This window comes from Actinia tenebrosa, unplaced genomic scaffold (genome assembly GCF_029948245.1).
Source record: "Actinia tenebrosa isolate PJP-AT-01 unplaced genomic scaffold, QUT_ActTen_1.0 PGA_scaffold3__52_contigs__length_22856419, whole genome shotgun sequence".
Classification (NCBI taxonomy): domain Eukaryota; kingdom Metazoa; phylum Cnidaria; class Anthozoa; order Actiniaria; family Actiniidae; genus Actinia; species Actinia tenebrosa.
The window spans coordinates 6,298,850-6,323,535 of record NW_028292580.1 but is presented as its reverse complement, the minus strand read 5'-3'; the positions used below and the strand labels follow the sequence as shown (position 1 = coordinate 6,323,535).

At 42.5% G+C, this 24,686-nt stretch overlaps 1 protein-coding gene and 1 long non-coding RNA gene across 2 annotated transcripts in view; one reads left to right on the top strand and one right to left on the bottom strand.

Annotated features, from left to right (window-relative positions):
- LOC148908305 (uncharacterized) overlaps window positions 1–24,686 on the bottom strand; it is a 188,228-nt gene that overhangs the window by 29,784 nt on the left and 133,758 nt on the right. The gene's annotated exons all lie outside the window — the stretch shown is intronic.
- On the top strand, window positions 7,714–16,770 carry LOC148908320 (uncharacterized). The gene is made up of 2 exons (XM_089034755.1): window positions 7,714–8,250; window positions 15,815–16,770. The coding sequence occupies exons 1-2, from the start codon at window positions 7,824–7,826 to the stop codon at window positions 15,820–15,822; spliced, it is 435 nt and encodes a 144-aa protein (XP_088890881.1). The 5' UTR covers window positions 7,714–7,823; the 3' UTR covers window positions 15,823–16,770.

The following is a 24,686-nucleotide window of genomic DNA, read 5'->3' as shown; positions in this document are numbered from 1 at the left end:
TGCCATTGCCTTGTTTTAAAACATCACCAGTAGAATACCATTTATTTGACTTCCTTAGAACAGTAGATCTGGCAACATCATTATTTTTGGAAGGATTTCAAGGGCCTATTTCATGCCAATAATCAACTTCACAACCTTAACTTTCAATACAAACTTGTGGAGATCTTAAAGCAAGTTTCATTGGACAGTTACCAGATATCTAAATTCAAGCCTTAGAGGACGTTTGAAGAAATAATATGGCGGATTCCTTGGATTTAATCCTCCAAGTTTATTAGAGTACAGAACATCCTTGTCTTGCTCGAACTGAAAGCCTTATAGAAAATCAACTTCAAAAGGTACCTTTCTTTAATTTAAAACTTGTGGACCTAGAAAAACTAAACAATTATCCTAGAAAAATAAGTAGTAATAGAGTGAGCTCTTTTCCCATCCTACTTACATATTCCGTTCTTTTTTAAGTTTTTGCAGCCATGTGCTGCACAAATGACATATTGTTATGCCTCTGGAGAAAGAGAAAGTAGACCAGACTCAAGAAATATGCTTCTTGTGGATGAATTGTTTATGTTTTGTGTACGCCTCAAACTAGGTCTATTCGGACAGGATTTAGCTCATAGGTTCCGAATACATAAATCGTCAGTTTGCAGGAAATTGATCACATGGACTAATTTTTTGTATTTTCTTCTTGGCAGTCAAGTGATCTGGCCTTCAAGGCAAGATGTTGATAGGTTTATGCCAGAAGGTTTTAAAAGGCTTTATGCAAGCACACGCGTCATTTTAGATTGTACAGAGATTTTTGTTCAAACACCTACCTCCCTACTACTTCAGTCGCAGCTTTATTCTAGTTATAAGAGTAATACTACACTCAAGGGTTTGATAGGCATTACCCCTAATGGAGCTATTAGCTTCGTTTCTAGTCTTTACACAGGGGGGATTAGTGATAAGGAAATCACAAGGTGCAGCGGTATTCTAGATTTGTTAGAACCTGGTGATTCAGTCATGGCAGACAAAGGGTTTGACATTGAAGATTTACTTAGGGAGAAGCGGGTAGAGTTAAATATTCCTCCGTTTCTTGAAAGTCAGGAACAATTCTCTGCTGCAGATGTTCAAAAAACAAAGACAATAGCAAGTCTTAGAATTCATGTTGAGAGGGCAATAAGAAGAGTCAAAGAGTACCACTTTTTTGATTCAGATGTGCCATTGTCCACTTTAGGTTCAGTCAATCAGTTATATACTGTAGCCTGCCTCCTTACAAATTTTCAAGGCCCACTTATTTTAGCCAGTGGTAATAATGAGGCATAGTGTCTGTAAAAAGTTGGTGAATGTATGATTAATGTGGCTTACATAACCCATTAGATAATCTTTAATGCAGGTTGGTTTATCATGTGTCTTAGATTGCTTTTTGTAACTATTACAATAATATAATATTTGTTATCATAAGAAATCTGGCCATGGTTTGAGAACAACAACAAAAATCTTAGTGTATTAATGTAAATAGTAATTGAAGAAAAAATTATCAACTTTGTCCTTTGCTTGCTGGAAAAACACTGAATCAAAATTATAAAAATATCAGGACGAAGAATTTTTCTTGGTATGTGATGGCTCGTCGGGAGTTCTAACATCTACAGCGAATATACGTAAACATGGGTTAGTCTTGACTTTGGACGTGGAATCACTCTCACAAAAAATAAACAAATCGGCCATTAAATGCCGTCCAATTACAACCGATCACCATTTACAATCTAAACTGTTATTTTAGAGATTTTAGAAGTCCAATAATTGAAAAGAAACCAAAAAAAAGGAGAGTTTTGAAGTACATACCTTGCGAAGTCGCCATGTTTTTCAGCCGTCGAGCGGGCCGGCGGTGACAAATGTTTCGCGATAACGCGATGAATATTGTTACTTCGAACCAAAAATCGAGTCCAAAGGAGAGAATTTAAGATGATCTTACTGTTTTTGTAGATAGGGCAAAAGGATTAAGCGTTTTGAACGATGAAACTATTGTATAAAACCACGCGTGCTTGACCTCTTAGAGCTTTTGTTTACTGGAAGGCTTGCACTCCAGTTTTGTGTTGCTAAGCGGTATCCAAGCACGTGACCACTAGCTGCAAAGGGCCTATTGTAGGCTCCGGTAGGGATGATTCTTTGATAACACGATCTGCACCACTAAATAACTATAATAAAATACGTGAACTAGCTGTGTGTGCTAATTTAATTCAATTACTGATGAAAGTGCTTGCTGCTGGTGCTTCATCTTGTTCATCATGTGTCGCAACTTGAGCAACCGGTTTATCTGCAATGGCAGTGCTTTCTGCTTATGGATGTGAAGAATCATCAGCAGAAACCTGAGATAAAAGAAAAGGGTGAATTAACATAACATAATAATGATACGCCAGTATCGCACTTGAGGGGCTGCCACCCACCACAGACATCGCACTCCAATGCTTAGTGACGCCACGTTACAACATTTAGACATTTGAATCCATGACGGAGAAATTGCTTGTAAGAAATTGTACTATAGCTCTTAAAATCGTTTTTTGCTCGTTGAGACTCTGGGTAAACTATTTTCTTTCTTTATTTATACCATTGTGTGATTTGAATAGGATCGCAATATAATGAAAACGATTAACTTCACCCAACAATAGTGAATATTCAAACGAAAGCGGTTACATCGAAGTGTCGATCACTTAATAATTACTACATTTTTTCGAAACGAAAGCATCGTTGAAATCGCTCTATTGAAGTTTATCAAATTATATTATCTTTAAATCATTGTTGTCAACTTCGTTTCAATTCAGTCAGTCACTCTGAAATAATCTGAAATAATATTTTTTTGAAATAATTCTTTAATGTCGCAATCTCTTAATTAAATAGGAGACAGTGGAAAATTGTGCCTACTAAAGTACAGGGCTGGTGATGATTTCTCTAGATTTTTCATTCTTTTGATCCTTAAAAGTTCTCCTGCTTTTGTGCTTTTCGTCGATTTCATTTAAGAGCTGATAACATTCTTAGCTTACTTGTGCCATTGCAAACACTTGATGTAAAGCTGATCACACTAACGTTTTTTAATTAACTAATATAAATTTCGCGTTCTGATTGCTTAGGAACGTGCGTAATGCTTTGCAAGAGCACAACGGACGCGCGCGCACTTTCTATTGCATCACTGATTGGTATAGAGCAGGCGGCTGTTACGTCATTGCCGCCATCTTTGTTGACGATACTGAACAAAGCATTCCCCATTAGCTTCTTTTTTTAGATCAATCAAGATGGCGGCTGTTTCATTATTTTTACATCTCAAGGGATTTTGAGTCACATAGTTGCTCACACTCTATTCCGAAATAACGGTTTAACATTTATCAATCATGAAAACGCTCTTACATCTTTTTTCAGCATTAACGACCAATCTTGCCTGAATCTCTTTCGTTCTTTTGGATTTGACAAATCAGTTAAGTTTTCTCCATTCTCTGTAAAAGATCTAGCTCTGCAAAAATTAACCTGAAAATCAACAGAATAAAACAACACGTAAACCGTGCATGCTTGCCTCTGTACTCATATGATTAAGAACACGAGGCGAATTAAGCTGAGTGTTTCTTTTGCCTTTCAAGTGCTCTACAACTCCCAGAGTGTATATGTCTTTGAACAGTTACACCAGGATGAGGTTTTGCATTACTTGAATAAGAAAAAGGCGAATGTTTCTCTGTGCTATAAACACTGTAGCAAGTCAATCAGCTCCACTAATGATAATATATATTTAGGCACTGCCTAAAAGCGGAGTTCCCGATACGAAAGTAAAAGGTAGCCCAATTTGAATGAATAAGAAAGGAAAAATAAAATCGGGGAAAAAATCTTCAATTATTTTTTATTCGTGATGCACTACATTTTTTATTTATTCATTTATTTATTTTTGGGGCGAGTATACTCTCCCACTTAGGAATTTTGTACACAACTCACCACCACCCCCAGGGACTAGTTTTGTTCTTGGAAGATTCTTCGACAAAGTTTTCCAAGGCTGACAGTTTGAGGATAATCCAATACAATATTCATTAACTTAAGTGAAATTTACCTCGGATGTCTTTTAAGGAAACTGAAAATCGTTCCCGCTAGTAATAAAATAATAATGGCGAGAAACAATCCATCAAATGCATGTCTTTGGGTTTAGGGAAAGAAAAACAAAGTAGTTATGATTCAGTTCACAATTCCGAAAATATGAAGGCATTAAAAAAACGTATCCTTCAACACTTCCCGCTCGCCTACGAAGGTTCGTGCTGTAAACCAGGCATAACTAGTCAGATAAAATTATGGAGTCAACTCGGCTTCAATGATTACTTCCCAGAGTTCCTTTCGGTCCAGTCGTGTAGGCTTGAGTTGGTCGACAACATTTTTTGAATTGACTGTATATAGAAACACCTAAACTCACGCCCGAAGAATCTGGCAGATGTGACGGCTATCTGACCGTAGAGGAATGTTTAGCAGCCCTGCAGAAAATGGGTAATTCAAAGAGTGCAGGAAGCGATGGCTTGACCAAAGAGTTTTATTGTATATTTTGGAACAAACTAGGAAAGTTAATGGTCAACAGATTCAACAGTGGTTTTGATAGAGGCTCTCTCTCGAATACCCAGCAACAAGCTCTTATCACTTTGATAGAAAAGCAAGGAAAAGATTCTAGGCTCTTAAAGAATTGGCGACCAATAAGTCTTTAAATGTCGATGTTAAAGTTTATTTCAAATTGCAAGAAAAACATACAAATGCATCTCCAAATGTATAATGATGTATCAGATTCTTCGTTAAACTCTGAAGCAAAGTTGGAGGTGAGGAGTTAACTGGAGACTCAAGTTGGAAACCATTAGGTTTGGAAGGAATCACTTTAGGGCTGTCATTGATTTTACAAGGATTGTTCATTCTTTTTTGTTCCAGTTTGATGTTTTGTGTACCACTGTTGTTTGACTGGAGGTTCTGTACTTTCATTGCCAATTGTCATGTAGTGATGTTCTTTCATTTTAAGACCATATTCTGCTTCCCACTGTTCATGGTTGTAAATGGCGTGTGGTACCAAATCTTGAGCACATTTAACACCACTATTTTTATCAAAATAGTATGGAAGATAATCATACCCCATAATGTTAGCTGCAAGATCTTTCATCAGGTGTAATCATGTAATATCATCATCATTTAGCATAGTACATGTAATCTTTTTCCAGCCACAACCTCGAAAGTGAAAAGGTTTTCCTGTTCGGAGCAAACTAACACGTAAACCATAAATCAGTACAACAAGTTTTTCGTTTTTAGATGGGTTTAAGTTCAGTGTGTTGCCCTAATTCCGGACAGTCCCTAATCTCGGACACTTTTCCTTTAAAACTCAAAAAAAAAAACCACGAATATTGTAATTAGATAAAGTGACGCTACGGAATTAAGTATTTATGATTTTCCTTGTGTGACACAAATTGTGGGTTTCCTGTGGCTTTTTCGAGCGGGAAAATCGAATATTCCATAAAGGTAGGTAAATATTCTGTTTTCCAAAATACTCGTTTTTAACGTGCTTCGAATTAGAGGTCGAAGTTGAAAGTGCGCTTTCTTTGCAAATTGAAATCCTAAAACATAAATTTCTAGTAGGATTTAAAGTAAAACCACTGTGTTACACGGAGGTGGTAGGAAAGCGTTCAAGGGTTTCTAGGAAGTGTAGGAGAATTATACAAAGATGCTCTTAAAATTCAATGAAGTGTTCCTAATTCCGGACGAACGTATTCACTATGAACATATTGTACTTAGCTTGCCTGATTTGCGCTGATTATCTTGGTCAAATTTATAATTTCAGTTGTTTTTTTATGGTTTTCAAAGCGTAGTTATTCTCATGCTAGTAATATTACCAAAAATGTTACAACAGCAGTGATAAACAATTTATTCATACCAAACGATTTTGTAATGAAATCAATGAATCTGTTTAGCCAGGCACGTGGACTGTAACTAGCAATTAAAGTTCAATCGCTAAGAAAGCAATGAAATATTTCACATAATACCAACCATTTGATGCATTCAATATCGTCAGATTCCAAGAGTTTCCAAAAGCAGGACGATAGAACTTCGCATCTGTAACTATGTCCCACAGGTGCCGTGGAATCGTCTCTAGCTCGGGAATCCAAACCAAACATGCATGCTCATCGTATTTGTTCCCGTATTCTTTCGTGACCTTGAGACTCATTCCTATCGGGGGCTTAGTCTTGAACTCGTGATATCCTTTTATCACTGCATTAATTATGAGAACTTTAACCACAATGAAAACAAAACCCCGCGGAATCAAGTCGATCGACGAGAACACTCAAATTACATCATTTGTATTATGGTCTATTTCAGGAATACAGGAAACCCAATTTCAAGTTCTCGCATTCTATTAATAATAAACAATAACAGCATTATCATATCGGTTGAAAATTAGGTCAAAACATTCATAAATTGTAAAGAATAAAGCTGCTTTATTTTGTGTCCGGAATTAGGGCCCATTGTCCGGAATAAGGGCAGTTTGATCTCCTCGAAAAAGAATTAAAAATCGCTTGAAATCATCATTGAAAAGACCAGATTCTTGGTGACAGTATTTTATATATACAAATCTATGTCCGTGCAAAATATCTTATTGTAACGATAATTTTCAGTAAAGATATCGCAATTTATTACAAAACCGTCCGGAATTAGGGCAACACACTGTATTTGTTATATAAGTATTGAGATTTACATGCTCGCAAGCCATTTGATAAAAATCACATGACGAACGAGAAGCGATCCTATTGAGTATAGGATTTTTGTTCACTAGTGAAAAACATAGTATCAGCACTGTGATTGGCTATACGATATTTTTCACTAGTGAAAAAAATGGTATCGGGTTCTCCCGCTCTTCATACAGAAAGTGTCAGTTTTGTTATGGACATAGTTATCAACGTAGTTATAAACATCAATTGTATACAATTAATATGAATAAAATAGGATTATCACCTTATGATGACAAGCGTCATATACTAGACGTGATGGCGTGACCATCTCGTAGTCGATTTCCGATTTTTTACAATCTAAAGTTTCAATCTACACGATCACGACTACAAAAAGATACGAAGTCGTGGGTTACAATTTTTCACTATACTTCCAAAACGAAATTGTGTGCCTTTTTTGTCTTCGATGGAAATCTCTTGTTTAAATTTGACTAATACTGGTAAAAACACTTTCTTCATTGCGACTTGATTTCCATAGTCTTCACACTTTCTATCATAGAGTACTGGGTTATTGTAGAGGTCGATTACTAATCTTGTATTGGTGACACTCCAAGAAGTTTCTTCCATTTTTTTGATCTGTTTTATCGTTTATTATATTCACTGAATGCTTCATTTTCGACTCTTTTTTCGGACGCGATTTTGAAATTGAGATTGCAATTAATTGTGGATGAAACAAACAAGCCAATTTGATTGGCCAACTGGAGCCAGGTTGTTGCGCGGCAATAAAAGCTTCAGTACAAACGAGGGAGCTTGCCTCCGAAACACGAAGTATGCCGGCCTTAATGAACAACAAAAGACCAAAAAAGGATGAGTCAGAGAAGTCGTAACAGTCTCAGTAATTTCAAAAGTTAGATTTATCTTGACGTTTGGATGAACCAAGTACCGACAGTGGCCATGGCGCCATCCATGCGGTTGTGCCACAGGATATTCGTTAAACACTGGCATTAGTAGTATAGGGAATGGGGGTTCCAGCGCAATCTCAACACGGGCAAGACCCGTGTCAAAAATCCACCTACGGAAACAACCCACTCCAAGTGTGGTTGGGGGCAACAGCGCAAATATGTTAGTCTATATATGGAGTGCGAAGATTGTAAAGAGTTTGTTTATGATTTCTGTGTAAAGTGCTTGAAACCCAAGTTTGTACCTACTAAACCAAATAAGTATATTTGTTGTGGTAAGAAAATGCAAATAGAAGACGACACGTCAGCACAGTGTTACGAGTGCGGTAAAAATATTCGTAATGCCGTGCCTTGTGCTACCAGGGAACAATATTATTCCAACGGAGGTCGTAAGAAGACGCCATACAAAAGAATAAAATACTTTAGGGACTGGATGAGTCATATCCAAGGTTATCGACCGGTATATTTAGACAACGAAGTAAAGAAGAAAATCATAGACCATTTAGAAGAGCCAACCCCACAAAGTCTACGGAAGACATTGAAAAAATTAAAACTAGGGAAATATTACAAAGCTATTCCCTATCTTTTGTCTGAAATTACCGGTAAGTCTATTCCCGAGGTTTCTGATATGACAAAAGCCGAGTGGATGTTTTGTCGGCTGGATAAGGATATTCCTTATTACCCTGACGTAATTTACGAAATATTTTACAAGATAGACCCCAACCACCCCCTGTTAGGATGGATTCCAAGAAGATAGTGAACGATTACGTCATATGTTTTCAGTCAATCAAAACCTTCACAATTTTCTTTCACAATTGTGAAAACGTTTCACATTTGTGAAATAGATTTGTGAAATTAATTTGCATATGAACCAGACAGCCGGCGTTCAATATGCAAATAGAATCCTGTCTTGCTTTTTTCAAAGCAGATGTTTACTGAGCAAGCTTTCTTTGAAGCTCTTCTTTTGCCTCCTGGTAGATCTTTTTGCGAGATTCCTCGGAAAGATCTCTTACGACTGTTTTTTTATTCCTTATGTCCGTCTTTAATTTCTCGTACTTTTCCTCTTCGGCTAAGATAAGCGAGAATTCTACGTCGTCTATCTTTCTGTCACGCAAAGCCTTTGAGACAAGGTCAGTGATCGTATTTACTTTAGCCCTTGACAGAGCTATTGTCGTGTCGTGTTTTGATATTTTGCTTGACAACTGCTTCATAATGCCCGTAGCAACAGCCGAAATAATACCACAGGCTGCCCCAACGCTGGCCAAAGGAACGCCAACGACTATTCCGGGTCCAGTAAGCGAAGTAGCAACGCCAGAGCCTGTTAAAGCCACGGACATGGAGCCGGAAGTTATCGCGATTTTATGTAATATGCTTCGGGCTCTAGCATACTTTTTTCGGACTTTTTCGTAGTGTTTTGCCTGCCCTTCCAAGTAAGCCAAGATTAAGTTCGCTTTATTCGAACGAAAGTTCTCGGCGTTTTCAATTGGTGCTGTGGTGTGATAGTTTGGAACATCTGGGTACAACTGAGGTGCTGATGGTATAACATCCATTATATATACTAATGTACGACGCTTTTGGGAATGATATTGAGGAGCAGCCACATCACGACAACCGGGATTACTGGAATTGGAGAGCATTTAGGAAGATGTTTCCACATGCAGACCCCAGTAAGTTCGAAAGAAGACCCGATGGTATTTACTATAACGGCTCTAGGATGTACAGCAACGAGGATTTGAAGCCTACGCTGGTTAATCAAATAGACGATCAACTGAAGCATTCGCCAATGCATAAGCCAACGCCAGCGCCAACGCATGTTGAACCCAGTTGGTCAAAGGAATTATTGCTGGGTACCAGTACTTATCCGATACCCGCAGTTTCATTTGATAAACACCCAAGCTTGGATTTAACGTTGAACATGCGGATTTCTAACAAGCATTCCTTTCCGTTAAAGGTGCGGGATATCTTCAAAGACGTACCCATTGTTCATACCACCGCTAAGGAATCTCATGAATGGTTAAGTGGTCCTAACATGCGTTATTGGCCGCAGCAACTAAACTTTGCAGTTTGGTGTGCCACTAGCGGCTGTGGTGTAAGCGCAAGCTTGATGAAGAATTCAATATTTATGTTTCGTTTTCACTTCACGGTTAGAAGAATACTGCATGAAATGGGTGTTATTGCGCTGCCGGGAGATGCCACGTTTTATCCAAGAGATAATAAATACAGCGTGCCGGCTTATGACAGACTTTGTAAGGAGTTTGACGTTGTAGGGAAGGATTTCCGATGCACTGCCGGCGCTAACAATGGTCTGGGGCATATTTGGGCTTATTGGGGGATTGGTGGACACGAGCTAAGTGATAAGGAAGTTCATGCGTTGAATCTACGATGGAACACTGGGTATCACAAAGAAACTCACGACAGTAGCACCTTCTTTGAACCAAACGCTAAGACCACTAAGGAAGTTAGAGACGGACCTTTGTTCAAAGACGAGGGCGGTAAGTATGCAGGGGCTAATCCACTGATTATCAAAATTACCAACGACGAGCAAACAAAGCAATATCTTAATTTCATACCCCCCAGAAGGTAAAGGACTAACCAAAGCCGGCCTTGCCCGTTTAAACCGCAGCATAGAAGCTTACGTGTATTCTATCCTTGGAGCTCAGGTAAACACCCGATCCAGCATAATCGGAAATACTGGCGCCGCAGAAGAAACGCGAGCCGAAGCCTTGATCTTATTTGAAAGTTCAATCTTGGAGGGCGACATTAGCAAGGGCGTACAGCGTTACCAACTAGCCATACAAAATTCTAAGGCGAGGTTGGACTATGCAGTAGCCCCGGGTTGTTGGTTAATGCCTAGTAATTTATCTATAAATACTGGTTCTGTAGTAGGATACAACAACAAACTGCAGCGAGCTACTAAGGATATGAAGTTTGGGGTGAACGACGTGAACTCTGACACTCTTAGGAACATTCCTCACTTCGTAGAGAAGCCAAAAAAGTCACACGAAACGAAGCTACCCACAGTTAAGAAACCATCAAAGAAGGTCCTACCTGCGATACCTGAGGAATATGACCATAACTTACTAAAAGCCGGCTTAGCCGCTGCAAGCATTGGTCTGAGCTATTATATATGGCGATGAACAACCCCTACGTAACTGGAGTAGATTGCGTTTATACGACTTACACAGGCGAGAAAAAATATACCCAAGCATCTTGGGTTGATGTCACGGGGATGTCCGTGAATTTGAACTACTCAGGAAAGAAGTTAATCCTTTGTAGTATTTGCATTGGCACGAGCGGCCATGCCAACGTGGGCTTCAGGTTCCTGGATGAGAATGGCGTACTGCAGCCTATGCGCGCGAAGACAAACAACAGGGAGCCTGCGCATTTCTCCGTAGAGCCCAACCCCGGCAGCGCCGAGAATCTATCGGTTTGGACTTTTCATATGGTTGCTGATTGCCATGGGAAGGTAAAGCTGCAAATAAGAGTAGACGACACGGGAAAGGTCACGGTAAATAGCATAGAGGATCAAAGAAACCAGCCATATAATCACGCCACCATTAGCACTCTTACGGTGGTTAGGCTTTAAATATATGAATCCACACGCAAAGGAAGATTGGTTTCTTTATTATTTGGAGGAGAAGGACTACGTAAACGACGAATGGCATGACACCGGATTGTGGGTAGAGGTTGGGGGATTAGGATTGATCATGTGCACTATTAGCATTACTGCGGGGTACTCATGCAATGCCGGTTTTAGGATCGTTGATGAGAATAACCATCCGTTGTTGCCTTACAGGACAAAAAATAATGCTAGGCATTCAACCCATTTTTCGTGTGAACCATATCCGAGAAGCCCAGAAGATATAACTCCAGTGTCTTTCCACATGATAGCTAGCTGCCAATATGCGAAGCTGCAAATTCGTCCCAGTGATGGAGGTGCGACCGTAGTAAAACGAGGCATCGTGCGAATAAATGCTGCCGGTACATCTCAACCTACCGTTGATGCCACTTGGAATCATAAGCCCATTAGCACCATGAGCGTGCTGCCGCTAGTTCCGCATTATCAAGGCGGTGCGAATACTATCTTTACTTATCCCCAGTCGAGAACGCCTCGGGCGCCCGACGACGATAAGCCACCAGTAATACACAAGGATAAGATTAAGCCTTCATCTTCTTCAGGAGTACCACTCCAATAGCGACAACCAAGATCCAAATGTTGTTGCCCACGAACTTCAACAGTTCGCCGCCGGCCCTAAGTGCCAAGGAAACAACCGAACCCAGCAGCCCAGGAAGACCGGCTGCCATCTTTTTCCCCAAGTCCGTTAGTCCATTGCCTAATTTCTTTACGCCCGCGCCTGTAGCCTTAAGCGCGGATAGGATAACTCCTACTACGGTGCTAATAGCAACCGCAAATGCCAGCGGAATACCATACTTCACCAGAGCTCTTTTTACCTTTTCCTTGGTGGTAAGTCCCAATTCTCTTTCCAGGTTGTCCTTTTGCGCTTGTAATTCCGCGACTCTTTCCTGAAGGGTTTCTACTTCCTTTTGAGCTGCTTCCCTTTCCTCTTCGGGACGAGTTTGGTCATTGATTATTTCCTGCTGCCGCTCTATTTGCCCCTCCAGGTCTTCGATGGCCTGATCTCTTTGCTGGATTTGCTCTTCTTTAATGTTGATTTCAGCAACTAACTGCCGCCGCTCCACCAAAGAACCCTCTATGGTGGTACGTAAGTCCTTGGCTTCTTCCTTGCTTATATCCAGGTCTTGCAGGGCGAGATTGAATGCCCTTTGGGCGCTGTCTTTTTCGCGAAGAGAAATGTCTCTTTGTTCTCTAAGTTCTAATATGCGTTGATTCTTGTCGTCAAGTTCTCTCTTTTGAGCATCAAGGAGTAGTCGGTTTTGCCGTATGTAATCTGCTTCCCTTTCCTCCATCGCTTGCTTTAGCTCTTCTACTTCCCTTATCGCCTCAAGACCTTTTTGTTGCCGCTGCATTATGGTCTTAACTCTTTCGACGGCTTCGTCAATATTCTCACTATTTTCTCTCATTCTTTCGGGTAAGTTGGGTTCTCCTAATGTCTTTCTAAGGGTTGGAGGAATATTTTTATCTGCGTAGTATTTACCATTTATGTCCCTGATGACATATGGATGAGCATTAGACCTATTTAACCTTGCTACTACGACTTCCCTGCCCCATTCGTTATCCGCGTCAAACATTACTTGGACTTTGTTTGGATCCCAGTTTGGGAATTCTTCCTTGATCCTATCAAAGTCGTCCGGGGTTTCTTCCATGGATTCGTCCATTTGTTCCTGAACCCTACTAAGCCATGCAGCGCCGGGGGCTTCGGGGATGTTGCCGTCCGGACCAAAGCTGGTTTCCGCGGTTTTGCTCCTAGGAGGTTTCATCATCGTGTTACTACCAAAGTCGATGTTATCGAGCTTTATGTATTCTGGTATGGGTTTGCCTGGGTTCTTAGTGCGGTATTTGTCTAGGAAAGCCATCCAGCCGGCGCGGACTCTTTTTCCAAACCGACGCACCATGTTACCTCGGAATTCCGTGGGGTCGTTGGTTTTAGGTAGTAAAGACTCGTATTCTTCGTCGTTAATATCGACTTGACCTTCTTCGGTGGTGGGATCAAAATCCGTTCCTTCTACTTCCATTATATATGATAAGCTCAAAGTTAAATCCCAACGTATTACCTAAGCAGGTTGGCGGACTAAAGGCAGAACGCACCTTTCACCGGGTCACCTTTACGCCTTCTAGCGCAAAGCCAGGGGAAACGCTGTACGTAGGCGTGCCCCGCCTAACGGATAACCTAGTGTTGGTTCCTGGCACCCTGGCGCTAAGGTTTGACCTAGCAGTACAACCAAACACTGTGGACGTGCGTTACGTCGTCAATAACGTGGGTAGAAACCTCGTTTCCAAAATACGCGTAAAGTTCGCCGGGGAATCCTTGCTGGACTTGAACAGGTATGATTTGTATACCACGTACAAAGACTTATGGTTGACTGCATTTGACCGCGCGCAAAGGATAGAGCAGGGAATCGCCAGTGATGCCATACGCAAGGTAAGAAGCGCAACCTCTGGCGCCTCAGGAGAAGACGAAATAAAGACGGCTTATGGTACTAAGCATGTAGTTCCATTAGATTTCGAAGTTATCACGAACCACGGTGCATACTACCCAAGGCAGCTAAGCGAGCTGCAGTTCGAAGTAACCCTAGCAGACACTACGAACATCCTGCAGGGAAAGGACGTAAGTTCCTCAGCCGTCCACCCATACTCCGTTACTAACTTAGAGCTGCAGTATGAAACGGTATACAGCGAAGACTTAGCACGTAGCGCCGGTATGGAATACAGCGCCGGGAAGGCTTTCCTTTACGATCACGTCGTGATGTACAAGACGTTCAGCTTCACGAACAACGTCGAAGAGGTCATCAACCAAAGCATTAACCTACCCAGACGCAGCCTTACAGGGGTAATGTTACTGTTTGCAAAAACATACACGGCAGGATTGCGTGACTCTGAGGCGTTCTTTAATCCTAACATCACTAACGTAGGCGTTAGCATTAACGGAGTGCCTAATAAGGTTTACTCACAAGGGATAAAGCCCGAGGACATGTACCGGGAAGTCGCGCGTAAGTTTGGTGACCAAATTGGTCCAAAGGAATTCTTTAAGGATAAGTATGCGCTGTGGATCGACATGCGTACAACGAACGACGAAGACCTACATGGTCAGGGTTTACGCCTGGTAAATACTCAGGACGGCATTACGTTGGAGATCAAGCGCACCAAACATGCCAGCGACACTACTAAGATCAACGCGTATATCTTCGTAGTCTCAGACGCGCAACTGAGCGTAGAAATGAATCAGCTAAAGAGAGTTGCCTATTGATTCGTGCTCACTCATCCTTTTGATAAAAATATCGTTGGTATATAATGCTTCGCGTATTTGAAAACAACAACACCAAACTGCAATGCATAGTGCAAGGCGATAAACTTTATTTCAAAGCAAAGTCCGTGGCTGATGCCTTGGGTTACGTAAATTCCAGAAAAGCGGCGTCTGATCACGTCTCAGAGGAAAACAAGGTAACTTTGAGGTCTATAAAGGGTGTAAATCTGACTGACACCCTTAATGCGCAACCACATTCCGTTTACATCACTGAAATGGGTCTTTATGAGTTAATATTCGGATCTGAAAAGTCCGTAGCTAAGGAGTTCAGAAAATGGGTGTTAGGTGACGTTCTCCCTACCCTCAGGAAAACAGGTAAGTATGAAATAGAGCGGCGCTTTGACAGTCCTAACAAGTTGGTATTCAAAATAGAAAATGAATTTGACCTGCATAAGAAGGTCGTAAACTACATACGTCGATTCCACCCTATCCTACTGCTCGCACCAGGTCTTGGAGAACTACAGGACTCAGCTAGCAAAAGGATAGTATGTTGGCAGAAAGGGTATCAGGCGGGGCAACCCGACATCTTAGTTCTTAATGCACATAAAAAGTATAATGGGTTATGCTTGGAGTTGAAGACACCTAAGGGTGACGGCGTATTATCACCTAAACAAGAGGCGTTACTCGCACAATACGAGGCAAATGGTTACCTAACCATGGTGTGCAACGATTACGACCTTATATGCAGGGAGATCGACTATTACGCAGAAGGTATTCGTGTACCTTGTCCTTGGTGTGTTAAGGCTTTTAAGACGCAGGAGGCGTTAAGGACTCACCAAAGAATATTTCATAGATATAATGATCATTGAACAGACGCACTGGCGTGAATTAGTCCAAGGCATCACATACAAAATAAAAAATTACGTCGTTTTCGAAGACATCAGCCGTTTAAGGTTGATCCTCGAATACGAAGGGAAAGAGTGTACCCTGTGGGCACCTGACTGTGTGCGGTATGTAATCCAAGGTGAAGAGTACACGCACATACGCAGCTATGGTAAGGTTAACGGGCGATGGAAGTTCGACGTTGAACGTAGGGTGGATGCTAATCCTCTGTGTGATTAGTCATCCTCGTGGGCGGTTAGGTATTGGTCTGCTTCGGCGGACCTCCTTTTTTCTGTCATGTAATTAGTGGATATGGTAATTAAGGCTCCTCCTGCGAACGCTGCGATGTAAGGTAACATTATATATATATATTATTCATTTTTCCATGCTTTTCTTACAGCAAGGTAATGGTCTAAGGGCTTGGGTCCGTCGTACAGGCAACACCAAATATGTTGACCGCTACGTAGACAGCCACATCGGACGCAAATGCCGTCCCAGTGTTCCCTGTCTTCCCATCTCACGCCCTCGACGTCGTCAAAGCATACGAAGGTCTGGTCTATTTCCTTCTTACGTCGCGTGAGCGCCCGGGAGGTTTCGTGGGGACAACAACGTTCGGCTAAGTCTCCGTGGGTTTCACAGACGACATCTTCGAGGTGGTAACGACGACAGCGGTATTTATGCCAGTTCTCCTCGAAGTGAGGTTCATCGCAACGGAGACAACGGTCTTTGAGGCAGACTCTGTTCTCGCGGTGATATCGTAGGGCCTGTACAGTGGACAGTTCCTTACCGCAGTCACCGCAAAGGGTACTTACGGTCTTCTGACAGACTTTCTTGGAAAGATGGTATTGCAGTCGCTGCTTGCTACTAAAAGCTCTATCACATTGCACGCACTTCATTATATATACCTTATTTTTTATTGTTAAATTGTTAAAACCAGCAAAAGATAATGATGTAGGTCTTATCCTTTATTGTTAAATTGTTAAAGTAAGATCATCGACATCATCTTAACCATTCTTTGATATCATCTGTGGTAATTTAACAAAATGACGATAAAAAATAGACCCTTACTTGAGACCTCTTTGCAGTATTTAACAAAATAACAATAAGAAAGAAGACCTATGCTAATTCCTCTTGCTGGGGCTTAGTAAGATCTTCTTTGCGACCTCTTACTCTTCCAAGTCTCCTCCTCGAACGTCGTCTAAAGTCCTTTGTGCTTTAGTATCCGCGGGACACCAATGTCCAACGAAGTCTTCTTCAGAGAATACCTTATTACAGTGACGGCAGCTGTGTTTCTTACGAGGCTTTGGCGTTGGAGGGGTAACGACAATGCAGTCAGCAGGTAGTTCAGATGTAATGCAGTCCATATATATATATATATATTCACAGAGGGTATCGCATGAAGTCCTTAAGGGAATCCCTAGCCCAACCTATCATTGTCCAGAGCGCAGCAAGCCTCTCTGTGCGCTTCAGATTGCACATTTCTTCGTGTAGCTCTTGCACGCGCTCCCGTAATCGATCGATCTCTTCTCTTTGCATCTTAATGGTATCTAATTTATCTTGCATGTAGGCGATGGTCTTTTCCAGAGGCTCCATTATATATAAATGGATCCAAACCATATTCCTTGCAATGCTCTTATCGTAGGACCCACCGGCTGCGGAAAGACCCAGTTCGTCGTGGAGCAGCTATTAGGACCCTTTAGATACCGCTTCGACTACATCGTGCTATTATGCCCCACCTACGTGAACAACCGCACCTGGACTGGTATAGGCGCGAACGATGACGACTTCTTTGTGGACATCTTAGACCCTAATGAGTTATCTGGTCATTTGAAGTTCTGGCACAAGCAATTCCTTAAAGATACACAGACGCTCCTCATATTGGATGACATTGCCTGTGGGGACGACGTAAAAAGGCGCACCTCCGAATTAGTGAAGCTCGCCTTTAGCGGCAGACATGACAACATTAGCGTTTGGTTGCTTTCCCAGCAGCTTACCAGCGTCTCTAAGCCCTTTAGGGAAAACATAGGCTCTCTCGTAGTATTTTATACTCCGAGCAAGTCTGACCTGGAAACCATTTTAAGCGACTACGGCGGTGAGATAAGCAAGGAACAGCTGCACGAATACATGCGGCATTTAAAAACGCACCAACATTCCAAAATGATCTTCTCTTTGAGGTTTCCGTATGACGTTAACATATATGGACATTGAGCAGCTCATAGATGAAGTCCCCACACAGTTAGATGAAAGTAACCTCAAGGAACAACTTAACATTCTTGTGTCTTCTGGGAAGTGTAAAGAAATGATAGGTAAGGAACTTACCCATGAGCAGGTTAATAAGCTGTCAGAAGAGGAGGTTAAGAAGTTCCATAAGAGGTACGAGGCTGCCCTCGCAAGTAAGACCACGGACGCCGTAGCAGACTCCGCTATCCGACTTGCCACTAAATTGCTTGGACTTGCACTGCCCATAGACGACGTGGAGCAACTACAGAAGGACATAAGAGATGACTATGTCATATCCCAAGAACTTAAGATAACCTGTGGGTGGTTGTCTTTGAAGTGCGGTAAGTTAATGGCAGTCGCCTCTGCGGCTTTGCACGTAGCTCAGCATGTCGACTTGAAGGAGGTACTAGGTTCCTTCGGAACATCTTGGAAGGACTTCAAGAAGGACAGAGAAGTCGAAAAGGTCTTCCAGGCAGCACTTGCTGAGGTACCTGATCAAGTACCTGCAAGTGACTTATCAAGTACTTAGTCAAGTCATTCGCGGGAATTACCCAGGTCGCCTCAAGTACCTAGTTAAGTACTTATCAATTCCTTCAAGTCCTTAGATATAAATGAGTGAAGCTGAATCGAAGGCGGAGGAAACCCCCCAAGTAGAGGAGCGACGAATCACCAAGGCTAAATCTCCAGGCAGAGTTGCTGCCGGTAAGAAGCTCGCGGAGATGAACAGGAAGAACAAAGCAAAGAAAGAAGAAAAGGTGGAGGAAAAAGAAGAGGAATCCTTCATTAATCCTGGGTACGTCATCGGCGCGTTAGGAGTCGTTATAGCAGCAGGCAGCCTTTACTTACAATGGCGGGCTACGAAAAAGGTAGAACCACCAACATATCACGCGCCCGTGCACGCACCTGTGGAGGTTAGAAAAAGTAAGATCCCTGAAATGGAGTAATAACCTTCTCGCTTTGTAATATAATGTCGACTGCGTTGTTGAAAACTGTTGAAGAGGCAGCTATCATTACTTCCATCGTTGCGGGTATTGGTTGGGTAGGTAAGAAAGTGCTCAAAGAAGACTTTACTGAAGACCCAAGCAAGAGCTTCGCTAATTTTGCTAAGATGACCGCTGCCGTTGGCGGGGCTATCATGGTAAAGGATTACCTACGGAAGGAAAAGTACATCCCTAATGTATAAATGGCTAGCGTGGTCGCAGGTGGAGTTATTGCAGCCTTAGCATTCACTGGAGCTAATTATGGTGGTCAATATTTGGATAGATTAGTTAGAGGTGATCGCAGCGGAGATTTGGCCGCCGAAAGGAAGAGACACGACTTAGCGCTGGAGAAATATCAGCGGGACGTTGCAGCTTGGAATGAAAAAAGACAAGCTTACAGGGATTGGTTGGACAAGAACTACCAAGACAAGATGCAGGCGGATAAGAACTTCGAAAACACAGACTACGCCTTCAAACTTTATGCGCAAGCACACCCCGCGGCATTAACGGGGTTAAGAAAGCCTCAGTTCAAGAATTACTACCAGCCTTCTAAGAAACAAAAAGACAATGAGTTGGTCTTTGTAGGAGTCGCAGGGCTGGCAGGAGGCGTGGCCTTGGCGTATCTGCTCTAACGAAGGGGACTTGTCCCCTGTAATATATGATCGTCTTTTTGGAAAGCGACAAGAATAACTTTACCACTTATCTGAATCCCCCCATCAAAGCCTGTAAGGTTCGGTTGGTTAGTTGCTCTTTGTACAATTCTTGGTATAATTTAATTAATGGCTTTGTCATCGGAACTTCCGGCACCAAACCAAAAATACCAGATTCCCATTACACCCCAATAACACTGGCTAAGGAGCTAGCGAAGCATGGATACACTCTTACCACAGGATTACCCCATGAAATGAAATTCAAGAAAAATAGTGGAAGCGCTAATTTAAAGGACAGTTCATTGGTAGAACTCCTGGGCCTTACTAGTACCACGATAAATAGCGGCAGTACATATGATGTGAAATGGAAAGTCGCATCCTCTTACGAAGTCTATTGCGACTTGGTTCATAGTTACAACAATGGAGAAAAGTCTTCTCTTATATCCAAGTTTCTACCCAAAGGTAATCCATTTGACCCAGTGGAATACACTCCCATTTCTTTGAGCTATGACTTGTCTAATTTGGTAGAAAGCATAAACATCACCATTAAAGTGGACGGAAAGACGGTGGATTTTAACGGACGTAAGATCAATCTTGTCTTGGAATTCATATAATGGGCCGCGTAGAGGACAAACTCAAAAGGATTTACTATGGGCCTGAAGGCTATTGGAAAGGAGCGTCAGCTATCAAGAAACTCGCGACCGCGGCCAGGGTATCAGAAGAAACGGCTAAGAACTGGTTGAAAAAACAAACCCTCTGGCAGGTTTATCTTCCCGTGCCCAAGTACATTCCCAGGCCCAGCTTTACCGTAAATACCCCTAATGAAGTTCATCAGGCGGATTTGCTCTTCTTACCACATGACAAGGTGAGAAGAAAGACCTATAGGTACGCTTTGACCGTAGTTGATATCGCAAGCAGATACAAGGACGCCGAACCCATAATCAGCAAGGATTCTGGGGAAGTCGCAGAAGCCCTAGGTAGGATTTATAAGCGCGTCTTGAAATGGCCTAAGCTGCTGCAAGTGGATGCGGGAACGGAGTTCATGGGCGTGGTTACTAAGACCCTGAAAGACCACGACACTAAAATTAGGAGAGCCAAAGCTGAGTACCACAGGGGTCAGAGCATCGTCGAAAGATTTAATAAAACCTTGGCTGAGCGTCTCTTTGGGTACCAGTATTGGAAAGAGCTGGAAGATCCATCCAAACGCAACAGAGAATGGACTCAGAGGCTCCCCCAGGTCGTCGCGGCTTTGAACAACGAGGCGGCCAGGGCTACGGGAATGAAACCCAAGGATGCCATAAAAAAGAAACACGTGGAACACAAGTCCTTCGTCAGAAGTTCGAGGGCGGTCTTCCCCCATGAAAAAAGATTAGGTAATGTCACGGTTCGATATCTCTATGAGCCGGGTGAATTAGAAGGAGGATCCAAAAGAGCTACGGATCCTAATTGGTCTTTGGAAACTTACCAGATCCGAAGTGCGATAGCTAAGAAGGGTCAGCCCATCTTGTATTATCTTCACGATGGCCCCACACGTGGGTTCGTCATGGAAGAACTGCTTATCGTGTGATGTCCGAATGCTATCGTATGCACTCCATCATCACACATCCACCTCTTACCGTCAAATGCAGACAGTGACACCTTCTCCTGTGTAACGTTGTGTATTTGATGTCCGTAGCTGCGCAGGCTGTTCATTTTATGTCGCTGTTCCTTGCGCGTACGCAAGACCTTTAAGTAGGACTCGTGCGTAATGTCCTTCTTAACCACGTATTTTTTTACGCCTTTAGCTTTCTTTTCTACACCGTCCAGCTTTAGCACGCTGTACATCTTGGGTTTCAGGCCCACGTATTCCACGATGGGTTTTCCTTTCATCTCATCCTTCATTTTCCCGATTACTTTCTTGTTTTTAGGGGAGTAAAGGAAGTGGTCGCGTGGGTAATCGCTGGTGTCGTATTCATCGATGTCGGGAACACAGTCTTCGTAAATGTCTTCCGTCTGCACCTCTAGTATCAAGGAATCGGTGTCGGTGTATAAGAGGCGGCACTTATTACCGTATTTCGGTTTTAGCTTGTCGTAGTAAAACTCATACATGAGCAGCTTTGATAGGTCTAGCACTGTAAACCCCGTGTATACGGGTTTATTCAGGAATAGATTCGCTTTCTTCATGTGAATCACGTAGAAGTTTAACATTTCTACGTATCTAACGAATCCAGGCTGTGATACGTATGCTTCTGCTTCCTCTCTGGTGCTGGCTATCTTTATGCTTACGCGCTTGCGGATGTTCTCCATTGTCTTACCAAATACGCTATTGTTCATTAGTTTAAACAGGTTCTTTTCGAAGTCATTCTTTGCCTGCGTACGCTTTTGCGTGTTAAAGTCAATGTAGGAGCGCATCCATGGTTCCTGCGTGAACTTCAAAACGCGGTGAACCTTCTTCACGCGTAAGCCGTGGCGCACATAGAACTGCAGGTTGCGGTAATGCACCACGTACTTCTTTTTGTCCATCAGGTTCATCGTTAGCTTCCTGTAGGGTTTGTAACCAGGACACATTTCCCTCTGCAGCGGACTCAGCTGCTTAAATGGTATTTCTATTGCTTCTGGTGCTAATGGGAACTCATTGTGTTCGTCGTGCAAGTGCTCTGGGTATTCCAGGTCCACCTCCAGCACGTAACCTTTGTCGTCTTCTTTACCTACATTTAGGTAAAACTCTATGGGCTTTATGTTATCCCATTCGAAGTCGCGTACAGGTAAGTACTGTGACATTGCCCAACCGTAGAGGTTGTTTGCGTCTAAGTAGAAGATGTATGTGGTTGGCTTCTCCGGGTCGTACTCCACCGTGGGATTGTTTGCGCGGGCGTAACGTCTGCTGGGTCCACAAACACCGCCGCGGATACCGTCTTCCATAAAGCGGTACATGTCGTATTCCGTTAGGAGATCCAGTTGCGCGTTTGTCTTCTTTAGAAGCGCACTCCAACTAAGCCCAGGAGCCGTGTAGAAGTTCGCTGGATCCAACCCGTAGTATTCCATTGCCATCTTTCGAAAGCTTTGGAAAACATCTGCGAGCAGCACTACGTCTGAACGTAGGTACATGTCGTGGTATTCTCCCATATTCTCACAGGAGTACTTTTCCCACACATCTAACGCATGCTGGTACTCCTCGTCCTTTATACCGGACTCGTTTAGGGTGCTGTAGAATCTCTCTTTGGGTGGTAGGGGTTCTTCGAATCGCTCCCAGGAATCCATGTATTCGTATGGGTAGACTCCTTTCCTTTCCGCGCCGTATTGACTGGAAATGGGGAACTCCGTGTTGTATTTAACCAAGTTTGCTAAGGAGTCCGCCATGAACTGCTGCGAGTCTAAGAACTTCAGCTTGCCTACAGTTACGGACATGTACCTTTCTTTGTTGTTGGGTATGCACTTTACTTCGGAGCCGTCTGTTCCTTGTAAAAGTAAGTGACTGTCGTAACCCCTTAAATTGTGAAAGAATACGGGTATTTCCATTTCTGGGTCTACTTTGAAGTTTATATTACATTTCCAATGAGCCGCACCTCTGTATTTACCCGTGATGTGGCAGTGATCTCTAACCTTATCCACATAGAAATCCTCAACAAATGCTTTGTGGCAGTGAATGCAGTGCGTGGAGGGCTTTCCCGGCTTCTCACCTTTCTTAGCATACTTCCCGCATTTAAAATGAGCTTCTCCTAGATACTTTCCATCTTCATCCCACGCTTTCTTGGCTCGTCTTCCAAACTGAAGAAGCGTATGTTGGCAAATGTGGCATTGTTTTGCCTTGTTAAAAGCCTCCTGGTTCTCTTTGGTAAATTCCATCTTCTTTGGACGTCTTAATTGTTCTCTAATCTCCCCCTCCTCTTCTCGCAATGCTTCTAGAAACTCATTAGCTGCGTTCTTACCTCGGTAAATCACAGGAGGGTTTGCTTTACCGTCTGATCTGACTACTATGTAACCAAAGGAGCAGATCTCGTGTAATCCTACCTTATTCGTGGCGCCACGTTTCTGCTCTTCCTTAGTTATCAACGCTTCGAAGTCTGCATATATCACGTAAGGCACTTGCATCTGCTTTTGATGGTCTGCGTATGAAAGCTCTTTGTTGGTGGGCATCTGGATCCGTTGCGCCACTTCTTCGACTCCGCGGCAGATCTCATCGTGTTTCTTTAGGGTATTTAAGGATGTAAATGACAGCAAGCAGCAGTCGCAGAAGTACTTTTTACCTTTGTGCTTAGTATGTCTGTAGAATAGTCTGCTAATGTGTTTAACCCATGAGTAGTGTCCGCCGTGGTAGAATAAATGTACGCGCTCTCCTTTACTTTTTGACAGAACTAACGGTACTATCGTCTGCTCTCTGACTCCGTAAACGTTAATTGCTAGATCGTTTATTTCCTCAAATATGGGGATGTCTATCAACTGCATGGGAAATTCCACACCATCCCACTCTAAATCATCTGTGGGATACTTACTTGTCCTACAGGGATCCTTCTCTGCTGGATACAGTGCAGACCTGATTGCCCACATAAAGCATCGATTGTCTTCATTCTTCACGTTTACAATAGCCTTCTTCCTTTCTACCCACGTTGGTAGCGGTACGTAACTCCCCCCTCGTATGGGTACGTACCTGGCTATACTTATCTCTATTCCTTCAACCTCCTCTACTGTCCAACCCGATCCTTCTTTCGTGTAGTTAGACAGCGACTCCATTATTACTTCTAAGGCTTCACTGAGTGACCTATCCAGATTCGTGGATTCTAATATCACTAACGACTTTGATCGCAACATTGCTGTCGTCATTACCTCGTCTTTTGACAAACTTACTTCTACCATTATGCTCGCTTTCAGGGCTCCTAATTCTTCTATACCTTTTCGGAGAGTCCTTTTAACCTTCCTTTCTGACTGACGCCAAAACTGTCTAACGTCAATCTCACCGTTACCGGGTATTGACACCGTGCTGAAGTTGCTTTGGGATTCCATCTATATAATAGGAAATATTTTATACCTAATACCAAGCACTTTTTAAGTCGTCGTAGTCGTACTCACAGTCCTGACAATGCCAAAACAATTTAACCTTAGTCTCAAACTTCTTACCACATCCACAATCATAACTGCTCATACACTTCGTCTTCATTTTCAAATGCTTTTTCAAATCCGCTTCTTTCTTAAAAGTTCTCTTACATTCTTCGCACTCCATATATAGACTAACATATTTGCGCTGTTGCCCCCAACCACACTTGGAGTGGGTTGTTTCCGTAGGTGGATTTTTGACACGGGTCTTGCCCGTGTTGAGATTGCGCTGGAACCCCCATTCCCTATACTACTGGCATTTCAAAACGCGGAGCTCTTGCATGTTAGTAAAGCCTAAAACAAATAAATAACATTAAACTAGGTACGTCAATTAAAAATATCGTAATAGTGG

Bases quoted from the DNA above. Each gene is read 5' to 3' on its own strand.
- LOC148908320 (XM_089034755.1), top strand. From the start codon at position 7,824: ATGGAGTGCGAAGATTGTAAAGAGTTTGTTTATGATTTCTGTGTAAAG.